Genomic DNA, 16,025 nt, shown 5'->3' on the forward strand with positions numbered 1-16,025 from the left:
TTTTACGCGCTATAATGGAGGACGCTATAAATTGTGTTCGTAGTATGCGAACAATCTTTTTGGCAACTCTGCATACATCAAAACTCAGGGGGCTGATATGACGTCACATTTTCGTTGCTCACATGAAAAAGGCGGCAAACGCAAAGCGATCTCACAAAACGAATTTAACTAACCATTTTCACAGTTACATGTATTTCGCATCAATTGCCTGCCTAACATTTGCTATGTGATGCTAAAACCTTGGCTAAAATCAAACTAAAACTAAGAAAATTTAACAATTTACACATCCGACTCGGTTGCCAGCTTGAGCCCATCTATGAAGCTGTCAGCTTGGGCCCGCTCTATGTTGGCTACGTTTTTTTGTACAGGTTGGTATTGGAAGTGTCATTCCCGTGTCAAAACTGGACACTCTTCTCCTGTACGACATCAGTGTCGTGTGTCGCTCTTTCTTTCGTTTACGCAAAAGTAGGAGAGCAATAGTTTTGTTTACATTTCGCACATTTTTGCTCTCCTTCTTTGGCGTAAACGAAAGAAAGAGCACGGTAGTGTTGCAAGAGAAGAGTGCCAGATTTGATGTATGCAGAGTTGTCAAAAAGATTGTTCGCATATTACGAACACAATTTATAGCGGCCACCATTATAGCGCGTAAAAAGCTGGATACAGCCTGAATTCGTTAATTGGGCCACGACTACACGCCAGCTGATTCGCTAATTGGGCCGACTGACAGTTGTTAGAAATTTCTAAACTCGAAAATTCCATACAATTTTGACATTCAAGTTGTCACATAGCCCAATTAGCGAATACCCAATTAACGAACCACCAATTAACGAATCTTTGCTGTAATAGACTATTGACAGCCCAAGTAGCAATGGGTGTTTTATTGCCGTCTTATAGTGGTTTTCTTGACCAATTTTGGTCATAAAAACCATCATAAGAGTGTGATAAAACCCAAAATGCTGCTCGGGAGCGGACAGGTTGAAGCCTTCGTTTACCAACACTAATTGATTGAGAGAAGAACGCTTGTATTCTGTTGCGAAATACACATCGTTTGGTACGCCTGTATGAGTCAACTTTCGCTAATTGCACTAAGCTCTTAGCACAGAGAACAGATTAACAGACTCGAAGGAAGTAATCGATTATTTGTGTGTAAAATCTGTCGGTGGCGCCCTCCAAAAATAGTTTGCCAAACGCATCAAAAAATATCCATGCACCTTTATCAATATTTCTTTGTGCTTTCGTGCACAAAGCAGCGATGGCAGCGACATCAAGATTTAGTTTGCCACTTACTGCTCGAGGGGTGCTCTATTGAAGGATTACTCGTAGATTACATAAAAACCTTTTACACACTTTTTGTCGATTACCTGGTACAGGGATACCTCGATGTTCCAAAAAAAAATGCATTAGCGGTCGCTAGTTTTGCTCTGTGTTATGTGTTTACTGTTTTTGAACTATTTATATTGTTTGAACTATTAGTTTTTTACTACTTTTGGGGTAATTTTGAAATAATAAACATCTTCATGGCGCAGATTTCAGTATGGAAAATCAGCTCTGGTATCGTTACCAGCTATGTCAAAGGGATTTGTTTCGATATAAGACAAAAATTGTCTTATATCGAATTGTCTTATATCGAGGTTGTTTTATAACGAGGCTGTCTTATATCGAGGTATCCCTGTAGTCTGTTCTCTGTGCTCTTAGCCCATTTAGTGAAAGACTTTCGTTAATTGGGCTGAGACGTCAAAACCGAGGGATATATCGATTGTTTTTGTCGAAATCGTCGCAGAAAGGTTTATACAAATATACACTTATATTAAATACGGAATCAAAGTGAAAACTAATCTTTTAGTTGTTGAAATTTATTTCTAGATGATTTATCAAGTAAATAGTAGAATTTCATGCGACAATGTTAATATATATTGGCATTTTTAACTGTTTCACCGTGATGCTAAAAATGTGAGAGTCAAGTTCATAATAATTGATCGGAAAACGATGTGATGCAATTGTATTCCATTTAATTAATTTTAATATTTTCTATATAAAATATTTTCCACACTTAAATGAACTATATATTCAAGAGCCCCTCGGAAGAAAAAATACGCTGTCAGAAATAACGTTTGACTTCGTTTTAGATGGGCTATAGCCGAATTAACGGGAGCCCGATTAAAACGTAGCCCACTTAAAAATAGCCCAACGAACGAAAGTTGACTGTATCATGTTCCAGTGCTATCAAGCAAGGGCCAGCACGCTTGCTCTGCATCGTTTGATGTCTTGATTTTTAGTCTTGACCTTGAAATGCGATCAAACATGTATATTAATATTTTTTGAAACGATGGTTCTACAATTGCTGAAGTGACACGAGCACACAAGGTTGGTCTATTTCATAGGAACGGAGCCATTCCCCGAAAACACGCGCTGAGAATCCCGGCTAACACGCTGACAGACGAACAGCGTCACGTGCAGTACCTTGTAAGTCGCAAGGGCCTGCATAGTGTCGTCGTTCGGTGGTTTCTCCAGTAGATGGAGTAAGAGGCACAATTTGTGTCTAAAAATAACCCAACCAGATACGTCGCTACCTTAATAAGGGGGTTGTGCAGTCTCCTTTTGTCCAACGCCTCTGTGGTTTAAAGGTACATGGGTACCAGCGAGCCACATGCCCTGGCGGGTTCAAATCAGGTTATAACCTTAGATTATAGCTTTGTTCGGCCCATACACCTTCCAGCATTGGACAAAAGTAGGAGTCACAACGACAGCGACCCCCTCCCCCCCCTCACCTTTCCGGTCTTTCCCCTTCATTCCAAAAAATTTTTTTTATTACTTTCCCCTACCGTCTCTTTATCAATTGTAGAACCACCGTTTCAAAAAATATTAAACGTTTAATGTCCATGAAAATACATACACTTATTGAAAGAGGGGACGAGAAACGTGAGTATGAAGGTATGTTCCGCCATAATTCCGGAGCTTCTGCAGCCGAATTCCGGTGCTTCAAGAAAATTTCCGAAAAATCTCTTTAAGAAAAGAAATTTTTAGAATCTCTTTCTCTTCCAATAATTCTCTTTTCTTTTCACGGTATTCCGAGGAACTAAAGAGAAAGAAAATTATGATGTCTGCGGAAAGAGAAAATGTAGTTTTTTCTATTCTCCGCTAGATGGCTTCGAGAGCTTTTCTTTAACTTCTCCCTAATATACGTTGAAAAAATCATGCAACTTACTTTTTTACAGCTTTTGAATTCATTTATAATAACCAAAATGTTTCATAACATATTGTACTGCCGTCAAATTTCAAACAAAAAACTTGCGAAGAGATTTTTTAAATTTTCTTATTTTGGAATTCCGGTGAAACGCCTTAAGAAAACTCTTTGACGTTTAAAGAAGAAAAAGAGATTTTTAATCTCTTCGACATTTTTCGGGTCAGAGAAACCGAAGAAAATTTTTACTTACATTGAAAATGTATCAAATCTATACAAAACAATACAAATTTATGCTCCGAGTAATATCTCCATTATTTTCCATAATTTTATTATACTTTTATTGTCATTTTGATGCAAAAAGGAGATATAATCATCACACAGGGGATCTAAACCATGCATGTGCATAGCGTGCAAACACCTGATTTTACGGAACTGTCTTTGGTGAGGTTTATTAGTTAAAAATAGTCTATCTTTCTGAAAACTAGTTGTGTATCCACCTATTAGGGTAATGTATGTTTCGTTTTTGTTTTTAATGCATGCAAAGTTGCTTACTTTAGTATGGCGTCACAAAGTTGTAGAACATATTTTAAATATCCGTTTTCGGTGCTTTGAAATGTTCTCAATATGCTGAAATATATATGTTATAAGAAAGCCTGTTATCGTTAAAATGTATATTAGACAAATTGTAACATATTAAAAAACACATTTCAATAAACAATCGCTCGTATTTTTAAACAGTATATAAGATTACACCAACCGCAATCAATTATAGGGGTATTGTATTCAACAAAGTTGATAACTTTGTGAAGACTTTGTGTACAAACATTCAAATGGTCTATTTTTTATGTAATATATGTTGAAATCAGTGATTCATTACCGCCATCTAATGAGGTTATTACCACAATTTATCAATGCTATCGATAATAGTGTTCGACATCGGAACGTAAATTGAAGTCCGGGTTCCTTGTGCGGAACCGGAGCAGAGCCAAATTGGACCGGAATAAAGTCGGACTAAAAAAGTTCCCCGGAAAAACCGGACCAATTTTCGTTCCGATGTTCATTCGATAATACTGCAACGCTTTAGCATTGTCTATAAATATTGTAACTATGTGAAAAACTTATCATTTTGGTAATAAAATTATTTTATATCCTTAGTTTATTGTTGTCAAATATTAAATTGCTACTATTTAACGGAGTTAAATAGTTACGGAGTAGCTTTTACTTGTATGGTTTTATACCGTAAGGTTTTTACTAAAAACTCGAGTGCCGCGGTGTGGCCATGTCGCGAAACATGCTTTTTTGAAAAATGAGTAGTTCTTGAATAGACAATGAAATTAACAAGAGTGGCTCATCTATTTGTCTGCGGTAATATTTTCTTTTAGAATTAAAATCTCGATTAAAATGTGATAAAATCGCTGTCTTCATTACTCTAAGTATAAATTTTTATTGTTTTACAATAGATTTAACACACACTTAATGCAAGTAAAAAAATGATTCTAATTCTCTTACACGAAAAATTTCGAAGAGATTAAAAATCTCTTTCCCTTTTTTAAACGTCAAAGATTCTCTTAAAGCTTTTTGCCGGAATTCCAAAATAAGAAAAGTCTAAAAATCTCTTCAAAAATTTCTTTTCTTTTACGTTCGGAATTCGGCTGCTGGACTGTGCTTCATTGAACGTCGTTTGTCAAACACATGTTTGACAACAGGCGGGGAATTGACAAAGAGAGTAGATTAGATGGATTCAAATGAAGTAAAAGGGCTTTATTACTTGCATCTTGAGAATTTTCGTTACAATTACAGATGTACAAGTGATTGAGAGACAAAACTAGTTAGCTGGCTACTTTTCGAGATAGATTTTTTGGAATGGTCCCCTATACCAGCTACCTTCCTAAAATGTAACGTCAAAATATTCAGCAATTGTGTAGCGTAGAATGAAGAAGTGTGGCAAAATAATCAAATCATCATCTGAAATGGAAAAGTAGTGGAAAAAGATGGTACGTTCGACAATGACAATGAAATAAAACTTTTTCACAATTAAATTCCACTATTAATTTTATTCGCGACAGATACGCATTTCGCCTACGACTTGCAGGCTTCATCAGTTCTAAAGCAGACCCTGATGAAGCCTGCAAGTTGTAGGCGAGATCCGTATCTCTAATTTAATCATCTTTAATCTTTAATCTTTAATCATGAAAATTTTTCTTTTAATTAATCATCGTATAAGAGACTATTGAGGTCTCTTAATAGCATATTCTTTAGTTCTTCAGTGAAAACGCCTTTCATCAAACGAACCTGCATACGCTGTTCAGCTTCTGGAGGCACCGGATGGACAGACGAAGCCAGCATCGCTCTTACCCGGCTACCTCCAGGAGTTGTTCCCTTTGACAAGCTGCTGCTAGGGCTCCATGTGGTCAAAGACCCAATATTCTTTCTGCTTTGTTATTTTTTATTATTTAATTATTAAAAACAATTGCATCTCTAATTTCATTAAGTGTGTATGGCTATGACCTAAACTCTGTGGAAACTATTTCTCATCTATGTAGATATTTCATTTGTTTGTTTTGCTTTGAGCTAAACTCTTCGCAACTCTATTTTTCGTTTAATTTTTGAATAATTACATGAGCTGGGGATTGGGTTGGTGCATTTTTGTTTGCACCGATATCCTTGTTTTATCCAAAGTAAAGAAACAATACCAAATAGTTTTTGTTTGATTTATTTACTCTAAAACGGTAGGCAACTATGGAAACATCTCCAAAAAGGGAGACTATCGAGAAAATTTTTTTGCCCTGCAGAACAGCTTATTAGCTCGAAAAGAAAAAAAAGGTAGGGATACGTGTTTTACACTCAAAATCATTAGTTTACGATTTATTAATAATATAGTCTTAAACTATGATACACACAAATTTGAGATGAGGTAAATTTTATCATATTTGCTAATTACAAACACGGACGATTCATAAAACGGAAAAACTTTTTCTTTAACTCGTATATTTACAAACAATTTTATGCAATTAGTAGGACGTTTTATTTTACATTATTACTTAAACTTCTCCACTAGCTGCTCCCAGCAGCGCATGTTCCGCAGAAGTTTCAATTTGCTGTTTGGGCTTGGTAGAAAGATTTTCCCTTTCTTGCGAACCATCAACGAATCTTGTTTACTGTTCCAAACGTTTGCACCAAGCCCAGCCAGTAGAATCGCTCCAAGCGCTGAAGCATCGGTAGCCTCTCCCCGTTCGACGGGCAAGCTCGTAATGTTGGCCAACATCTGACAGATGAAATCAGCCTTAGCTACCGAGCCATCGATTTTGATCTTCGAAATGCTCTCCATCCCCTGATACTGTATTTCCTTGTGAACGTCCACATATATCAGAGCGACTCGATAGACGATACTTTCCAGCATTGATCGGACCATGTGTTCTCTTTTGGTTGTTTTCTTAATGCCAATAAAACTTGATCCGGCGGTCATATCACACGGTCCAAGAACGTTAAATTCTGATACGAAAAATAACCCGTTTGAGTCCGCAACTGCACTGGCCAGACCTGATGCCTCCTGACAGTCCGCAAACAGACCAATCTTTTCGCCCCAGTCCATTACTGCCGTGCAGCTGGTGCACGTTTTTTCCAGAATATACATCAATTCACTCTGACTTCCGTTGACATGCTTGTATCCGACTAATGGAGCAAATCCGCGTTCCGATGCTAGACAGGTCGAATCTGTTAGGATGGATACCACAGTGGTGGTATCCAGTTTCAGGTATAAATCGGTTTTGTCGAAGCAACAGGTTCCCCACAGAGCAGCTGATGTATCTGAAATCTACAAGAAATTCGCTGAAAAGGGATGAAATGTTTATGGACAAAGTGTACTTACCGAAGTTCCGATCTTTATGGAGCTTCCGAATATTGAAGCATCGACATATCCAAAGTCAAACGAGTTGTCTACGACAGTCGGCCGTACGCTTTTCTGCAGAAGAAAATAACGAATATCAATAATTGTTGATACATTCATGAAACGTTGATTACCGCAATGGGATACAGCATGGAAGCCCACCGTGTCCATTGCCGTGCAAATGGGTCATAAAAACCGCTGGCAGCACAATTGGTAATATCGCTTATATGCTCCAGATCCAGGCTGGAATCGTTTACCTTTCGTAATCGATAGAGAAGCCATGCGTCGATCGTTCCATACAGTACATTTCCGTGTTTCAGATCCTGTTGGATCCCGGGGCTGTTTTCAAGCATCCAGGCAAGCCGCATGGTCACATGTTCGTTGGTAACCCGAAAAACGCTCTGCCCGAGATAGCGTTGACTTCTGGTAACGCAATGTAGCAAACTGGCGGTCGCTTTGAATGCTTTGAACAAAAAGGAATCGTTGCATTCCTGGACCTTCTGGTCGGCCCGCAGGTCCTGTGCGGTAATGAAATTATAGTACGCCCCTCCAGTGGACCGGTTCCAGCAGGTGAACGAGTTCCGATGCGTGCTGATGGCTAGAAAGGCGATTTGTGCTGCTGTCAGGTTGGCTTCTGTGTAATAGGATAAAATACATTTTTAGTAACGAATGGTATTTTATTGATGGTTGTCACCTTCTATTGCTGCTTTAATGGTGCCCAGAACGTTGTCCCAAAGTTTAACGGGGTCAATTTCCTCGAGGCCGGTGGCTGTGATGAGCTCAATCTAAAAGTGAAGTTTTTTGAACTATAATACATGTATTTTTGTTGTTTGATTCCTTCTATTGGTCTAACTGTATGGATTTCGATTTAATACCGCACGTAATCTGATTGTTAATCAAAAATGATAGGCGATTTTAGATACAATGTTGGCTCAGGCTATTTATTGTTCACTTCTGCCTTTTTTGGACTACAAGGACTGCAGTGCATTTTTTGCGATTTAACTATTGGATTACTTTTTCCCCAAAATGCTGATGAAAACAAATTTTAATTTTACCACAAAAACTTAATTTTCTTTGATGAAGTCAAGTATTATTTGTGTGATTCAGATAACGCATGTTTACAGTATTAGAAGAAAATGCTAAAAGAACCTAGTGAAATTTTAGATATGGATTGTACCAATAGGAAGGACAAGACGCTTATTATGTTGCTACTTTTAGGACACACGTAAATTTTAAATCCTGGAAAAAAGCAGAGAAAAGCAGAGCAAATTCCAAAATGTCCTGCACCAGAACAAAAAAATTACCCGACTAGAATAGGCGCTTGAAAGAAAATGACATTTTTCCTATTTTTGTTTTGAAAACTAGTTTGAAAGTTGTGCTTAAATGTGTTTCGACTAGGTGTCAAATATCGTATGTTTCTCAGAGACGGCCAAATCGATTTTCACGCTATTTGTCATTTGAAATACTATATAGCCGGAGATGCAAAAAAGGCGACGAAGAGGCATCAAAAGACCGCCAAAACAGCGTCAATAAATTACAGCGATTACAAATGTCGGCAACAAGATGCCATCAAACAATGAACGCACCATAAACTGATTCAAAAAATTTCAAATTTTCTTCAATACCTAGAAAACAAATGCGAGTGATCAGTAAAGTGACAACCAACAGCTTGAAAAATGAACGAATGAAACAAATATTAAATGTAATTTAATATTTATTGATTATGATGTTATTATAGTTATGAAGCGATTTCTTAGATTTAATTTTTTAAATTGCCCTTATTGATACGAGCATCCTAGTTGTTTTTGTTCGAATCGACGGATGAACCATTCTCCGGAGCATCACCCAAGGGGCGGGCAGAATTAATCGACGACGGCAGTGCCGACATATCCTTCAGCATGGCGGCATAGGCGTGCAGTTCCGCAATACGTATTTTGAGACACGCGTTCCTGCTTACGGGGTCCTCATTTTCTTTTTCCAAAAGTTGTCTTAATTGTACGTTTATCGGTGTTCCTCGCGATGTCGGAAAACCCTGTTGATACTGTTCCGAGTTGCGAGATTGTTGTTGAACGACACACTGAGCGGTGGCGTGAAATTTCTTCGATTCTGATGCTCGATTACGCTTTTGAATAGAGCGGCTGGAGGGTAACAGCGAGCTCGATTTCTGACGCTTGTTTTCCATTATTACTGACTTTGGTGTTGATACTGGCGAAGTTCCTAGTAGAAGCACTATCTAACTTGTGAATGTTCTTGACTGCAGCTCCAGCGATGTTTTATACGATCATAGGTAGTAACATAGGTACGTACACACTTTCAGGTAGATTCGTTACCTATATCAACATGCTAGGTAATGAGGCTCCGTCATCCTGTGTTTAGATTGGTAAGAAGAATGCAGTGAAAACACTTCCGTAAACAGAACCCCGCTTTTGAACTCAAAAACCATCACACTTGATAGATTGGATACGCTCTGTCGTCTGCGGAATTCAATATTTTTAAATCAGAACAGATTTTATACTTTTTCTGACGTATCGACTACGTTTTTATAGTCTTTATCAAGGATTTATCAAGGATACTGTCGGTTATTCACAAAAATACCATCGGATTACGCTAAAAACTTCGGACTTTCAGGTGCAATTGGATTTAGAATCAAAGTTGAAATTGCACTAAAACAATAGACTTGGAACTGAACTAGAAATTAGCGTTGAAAGTGCACTTGAAATCGGACTTGACATAGGGCATTAAATCAGATTTCAATTTGGATTATTTTGAGCTTGAAGCTTTATTTGAAATTGGACTCGAAATTGGATTTGAGATTGGACTCGAATTTGGTGAAATTTGGACTGGACGTTTTACTTGGAGTTAGATATGAAATCGGACTTAAAAAGAATTTGAAGTTTTTATTTGAAATTGGGCTTGAAATTTTGCTTCCCAAGGAATATTTTTATCGTATGGCAGCCTATTAAGCGCTTGTTCAATAGGTTTCAGCTACTCAACAAAAACAAACCAACTACTAATAAACAAAAATTTTTGTTGGGTTATGTTGAAACTAGGATTGAATTATACTTAGAATTGGACTTAAAATTGGATTTGAAAATTGATTTGAAATTAAGCTCGAAAGTAAACTGAAATTGGACGTAAATTGAATTTGAACTGGACTTGAAATTGTAATTCAAATTTTACTAGAAATTGAAATCAGAATTTAAATTTGACTTTAAAATAAAGTTTAAGTAGATTTGATATTGAGCTTAACCGGACATGCAGTTGAACTTGAAATTGGACCTGAATTTGGTCATGAAATTTTCCTTGAAACTAGGGTTGACATATTTCGTCTTACTCTCTCATAGATTTTACATTTTTTCTGATCCTTGTCGCTTTATTCCAGTACCATGTTTCCGCTTCTTGTTCAAGTGTTTTTCTTCTTCGTTAATTCCTCTTTTCGGTTTGGTTTGCTCTGTTTTTGGCCCCCTTTTGCCCTTTGCTTAAGGTTTTCCTTTCCTTTTAAAACGCGTTTTTGTCTTTTTCTTTACAGTTTTACATCCTTCTTTTTCTATCCCATTTTCTCATCCCATTTCCATTTTGTCTCATCTTTCTCTTTTTATACATTGAGATCAATCTGATAACAATTGGTTTAACGTGCATTCCATAATGAACAACCTTCATATTATATACTTTGGTATTGACATATGTAAGTATTTTGATTAGAATAAAACCACTTCGTTTTGTACACCACACATTCAGGTTTTGTGCATTTTATTTTGAGTATCTTCTCATTATATCCTTTTTTCGCTTTTGCGTTTTTCGTTTTTCTTTCTCGTGATTCTTTTTTTCTCTTTTGGTTTATTTGTTTTCTGTTCCGTTTCCCCTTTCTTGTCTCATTCTTCCACTTTTTTCTTTCGTTTTCCCTCGTTTTCTGTCACGTTCCTTTTCTTTTTCTGTCCCGTCTTCCCTCTATTTGTTTAGTATTTCATTTTTTCTTCCATTTTCTCCGACATTTCAGATCCTGATTCGTCTTGTTTTTCTCTTTTCCATTCCGTTTTTCTTCACATTGCCGTTCTATTTCTTTTCCGGTCACGTTTATTTGCCCCATTTACTCTTCTATTGTTTGATCCGCTCCGTTCTATGTAGTATTATGTCCTGTTTCCTCCTTTTCTGTCACATTATGTTCTTCGTTTTATTCCGTTTTCGTTCTCCCTATTTTCCTCTTTTTCTTTTCTCGTTTCTCAATTTCCTTGCTCGCGTATTTTATTTGCTATTCCGTTTTTCCTTTTTTGTTTCGAGTTTCTTCTATTCTGTCCAGTTTGTCCTAATTTTTTTTCTCTTTTTTCTTGTTTCTTTATCGTATTTCTTTTTTCTCTCATTCTTCTTCACTTCCGTTACACTTCTTTTCTTGTTAAGTCTCCCTCTTTTTAAGTTAGTTTTGTCATCGTTTTAATTTTTTTACGCCCAGTTTTCCTTCCCATTGTTTCACCCATAGAGATTCTTTCGTTTTTCTTTTTTCCAAACCAGATATTCCCAGTTTTCCCCAATAAGGCAATAAGGAAGGCAATTGCGGTTAAAATTATATTTGGAATTGAGCTCAAATCGAAACTTAAAATTGGACTTGAAAGCAGGTCAAGTCCGCTGTGGTTCTAGGGTTTACTAATATCTGCGATTCACAGGGCCTGAAGGAAAAGGAAAAGTTGGGTTCGAATCCAGTTAACTTCCATTATAGTTTCAAATCCGCGGATTCCACAGATTGGGTAATAAGGAAAGGTACACATACTTAACAAGCGTTGCTTCAATGGCTCTCGCGTCTTTCTTCTACCGTACCATTCGTCGGTTTTATAAAAACTGCCATTAAAAAATTACTTGAAAGCGTTGAAATTTGGCATGAAATTAGAACATAATTTGATCTAGAAATTTAGCCTAAACTAGGCTTGAAACTAAACTTGAAATTCAATTTATAACTGGACTTGAAACCGGAACTGTTATTTCAATAAATTAATAAATTATTGCATAAATAGCTACAAATTAAATAAAAAACTTCTCGATCACAGAAATTACTCTATTTTATAATAACTTTTAAAGAGAAACATAGCAAAAATAAAATTTAAATAAACTTTTGTAGAAAGACTTTCTACCTAAGGCTGTGGACGATTTTTGTTACATTCACGAGTCACTTTCTGAAAGTGCTATCAAAATCGGTGCTTCGGTAATAAACAAAGATTTGAATTTCGGAATGTTCTTTTCCAATAAAATCAACAAACTGGGAAATTGGTGCTTCGAGAGGGGTCAATTCCACTGCTTTACCGATGACTTGGATATTATCGGCAAAACATCTGTGGCGGTGGTTGAACAATACACCAGACTAGAGCGCGAAGCAGAAAAGATTGAGTTAAAGGTAAATACGGCTAAAGCAAAGTGCATGCTTCGTCTGTGGGTAGCCTTGAAAGTTTTATCTAGTATACAATATCTTCTTTACCGATTTCACCAATCTCTCCCAGTTTCCACCCATGTGTAGGGACTGCTTGGAGGCAAGAAATTGAAGAAAAGAAGACCTTTTCTACATCTAGTTATAGTATTTTCATCGTTTTGCCTTTTTTACATTTTTTGGCGTCTTTTAATTAATTTTTGTTGTCTTTCGTCTTTTCTTCATCGTCGTTTAGCCTGATTGTCTTCACTCCTCGTTACATTTTTTCGCTGGCTTTTTACTGCTTGTTCGTCATCCTTTTATCGTTTATTTGCTGTCTTTTAGTCGTTCTTTCGTCGTGTTTTCGTTATCTGACCGTTGTCTATTTGTCGTATTATTGTTGCTTGTTCGGTATTTTTTCGTTGCGTTATTGTCATCTCTATGGTGCCTTTTTTCGTATTCGTCGTCTTATTGTTATTTCTCTGTCGTATTTTTATTATCTTTTCATGCTCTTTTCGCCATTTTTCTATCGTATTATTATGTACCTTTTTTCAGAAACTACACAGAAAAAGGTATATAAAGATTGAAAATCGTGGTTTTCCTGGAGCGGCGGTTTATTTCGCAGAAGTTATTCTACGCCGCACTGGAATGCTTATGTGTATGATCGTTTTTCGGCCACTTACCGTGATCGGATCATTACAAATTTAGTATCAAAATAAGCGATAAAGACTGCAGAAACAAAATCTGAAATAAAAAAATAATGATTTTTTTTCAAAATTTTTGGTCGTTCATGTCCCCTTAATTATCGTATGAAAAGAACATGTAGAACATCAATAAATGTAGAATAATCGTTGAAGGATTCAACAAGCAACTTTTGTGGCAAAGCTGCTTAACCATGAAATAGATGCCCCGGCTCTGCTATCCCGTATTCATTTTCGTGCTTCAAGTAGACAGTTTCGCTCATCGAATTTACTGACAACCAGATTCTATCGGACTATGAACTATGAACCACTGACGTCATGCATCCGCACCTTCACGCTGGTCGAAGAACTATTTGACTTTGGAGACGTTTCTTCACGCGCTTTTAGTAGAAGACTGACAAGGTCTAGGATGCTGCAACAGTTTTGTTCTAGATTTAAGTTTCATATTCATGTAGATAATACAAAAATTGTCAGATAAATCGACCAAAATACAAATACAAAGTAAAAAATGCTAATTAATGTTGACAGAATGAAAGTAAATCTTCATTTTTTAATACACTTCCTATCAGACTAAATGACACTTTCAATCTTTTCCGTAAATTTTATAAAAATCCGTAGATATGAGCACTTGATCCGAAGGTTCCTAAATTCGTAGATCGGGCATCACTGCTCGATTCAGCGTAGCTCTAATCAGTGGCGTCAGTTTGTCCAGAAAACCTTTAGCAATTTGTTCCTGAGAAATTCGTTTGTGTGTAGCCTTGGAAGTTCTATCTGGAACTATATCTTCTTTGCCTATTTCACCAATCTCTCCCAGCTTCCACCCATGTGTGGACTGCTTGCAGGCAACAGAGTCCATTTCGTCTTTGGTGTTAAAATCTCTTCTATCCGCTTTGTCGCGTTGCTCTTGTTACGAGAGTTCGTTCGCACCGTTCGATTATCTAATCAAGAATAAACCACTGTTCCTATCAAGCCTAATACCAACCGCTTAGTGTCGCGTGCAAGTAGTTGTTATCGCTCTTACCTAGATGAATACATTGTGGCCAGTTCAACTTGTAGAGTTAACTCAGTATGAATAACGCATCGTTACAAGCTTCAGTCAGCTCAGGTTCCGCTCTAAAAAACTTCGTTCCAAAAAAAGCTAAAGCTGGGTGCTAATTCCGTTATCGAAATTTGACCTTCTGTTTTTATACGACAGAGCTGTAATAGAATACAGGACAGTGCGGGGTCAGTGCTACGATCCTATTGACTCTAACAGCCTCTCCCAGCCGTTCCACGACCGTTGTATATTTATATCAGAGTTCCTCTCCAAGCTGTGAAGTTTCCGAATCCACAATACCTTTCACTTCGTAGGAATCTGCTGTCCAGACAACAATTCAGGCCTGCACGCCGCTCTAAAAGTAAAGGTGTCCCTGAATGTGTCCCACTACGTTCCCAAGCCTAGATGAAGCACACGTTTTGAGCAACTCTAACTGTTTCTTCTTCCGTTTCGACACATATCATCCACGTATCGAGCGCAAGATGGTTAGGTCTAATCTCTAGGGTTGCAAAAGCTGCAAAGTTATTGCAACTACGGCTGTTATTGATCGTGTCGGAGTGAAGGCTATGGTGACGACCAAGGTGTTCATATCTCCGGTTATCTTGATGTTCCATGGCCAACATCACTGCAAAGCCTGTTCCCAGTTTGATGGAGGCTCCACGATTCTGCTAAAATTGGGCCTCGCCGATACAGAGCTTCCACTCAGATCCTCTGCAGTGCCAAGATGCTAACCCACGAATTTTAATGAACACACACATAGTATTAATGTTCCTGTAGCAATATCCGTTTCCTTCTTCTTACTTGCCATGTTGATCGAAACGTTTCCAATTTTCAAAGAATAAAAGCAAACACGAGCACTGTTCAAGCATTTGCTGCTTGCAAAGATGAAAAGAACTAGTCAATTTGCAATGACACCTTAAGGTGTCCGTTTTTAGCCCCCTTTCCCTATGAAACGAAACGTCTGTCAAAATAGTAGAATAGTTTTTATATTTCTTGAATTCAAAAACCAACTGAAAATGTTTGGCCAGATGATTATTTAGTGGAATATATGAGTTACTGAACTGCATAAATAAAATTATAAAAAGCATTTTTTTCCTTAATAAATAATAACCTTCAAGCCATCGTGTATGATGTTGGTATTATTAAAGAAATAGCACTCTCAAAAGTAGAAAATTCCCAAAAACTACAACTATATTCACAAATAAATTATATAAGTTTGATAGTAATTTCAAAAGTAATCACAGGATCAGCACCACACTAGTCATATGGACATAAAACGTTCACAAACACAACAGTTTTCTGCTATTCTAATTATTAACTTCGTTTGTGAAATAATTTCCAAAGAATCACATTTCGAAATTCACATAGACCACTCATAACCACTCGCACCCACCTGTTCGACCGATGACCCTACGACCTCGATGTGGGTTGTTTCACGAAATAGTGCGTAAACAAAGCATTTCACCTGCCGCTGGTCGACATTCAAGGCGGCGACATACTTGACCGCGGTTTCCATTGCTCTTTGCTCCGGTGCGGTGGCAGAGTGCCCCCTAACGGTTTCCACGGTTTACCACGGTTACCGAGCTGCCGAGAAAATGCTACGCGACAACCGCCTTCGGCGCGTTCAAACTATTGACTGACGAATGCTCACGTAAAATTGTTCAGCCAACCATCATTTCAAAACAAAAAACCTCTATTAGTTAATGCATTATTAATTAAGTAATTGGCAAATTGATTCCAAATGACGATAATAAAAAAAGCGAAGATACAGGAAAAGCTCAGCCGACCATCTTCCGAAAAGATGACTTCGTTACAGCAATAGAAAGGTG

The 16,025-nt window shown here is 37.4% G+C and overlaps 1 protein-coding gene across 1 annotated transcript; it reads right to left on the minus strand.

Annotated features, from left to right (window-relative positions):
• Positions 1–6,221: 6,221 nt before the first annotated feature.
• Positions 6,222–15,712, minus strand: LOC128736834 (putative glycerol kinase 5). Its single transcript, XM_053831328.1, has 5 exons — positions 15,590–15,712; positions 7,765–7,855; positions 7,205–7,704; positions 7,053–7,145; positions 6,222–6,998 (listed from the first exon to the last, which is right to left on the minus strand). Exons 1-5 carry the CDS (start codon positions 15,710–15,712, stop codon positions 6,222–6,224), a joined length of 1,584 nt encoding a protein of 527 aa, XP_053687303.1.
• Between the last annotated feature and the right edge of the window lie 313 nt (positions 15,713–16,025).

Source organism: Sabethes cyaneus, chromosome 2 (assembly GCF_943734655.1).
Source record: "Sabethes cyaneus chromosome 2, idSabCyanKW18_F2, whole genome shotgun sequence".
Lineage (NCBI taxonomy): Eukaryota > Metazoa > Arthropoda > Insecta > Diptera > Culicidae > Sabethes > Sabethes cyaneus.

Coding starts and splice junctions, on each gene's coding strand:
- LOC128736834 (XM_053831328.1), bottom strand. CDS start 15,712: ATGGAAACCGCGGTCAAGTATGTCGCCGCCTTGAATGTCGACCAGCGG. Junction 7,146..7,204: donor CCATGCTGTATCCCATTGCG/GTAATCAACGTT, acceptor TTTCTTCTGCAG/AAAAGCGTACGGCCGACTGT. Junction 6,999..7,052: donor CCATAAAGATCGGAACTTCG/GTAAGTACACTT, acceptor AATTTCTTGTAG/ATTTCAGATACATCAGCTGC.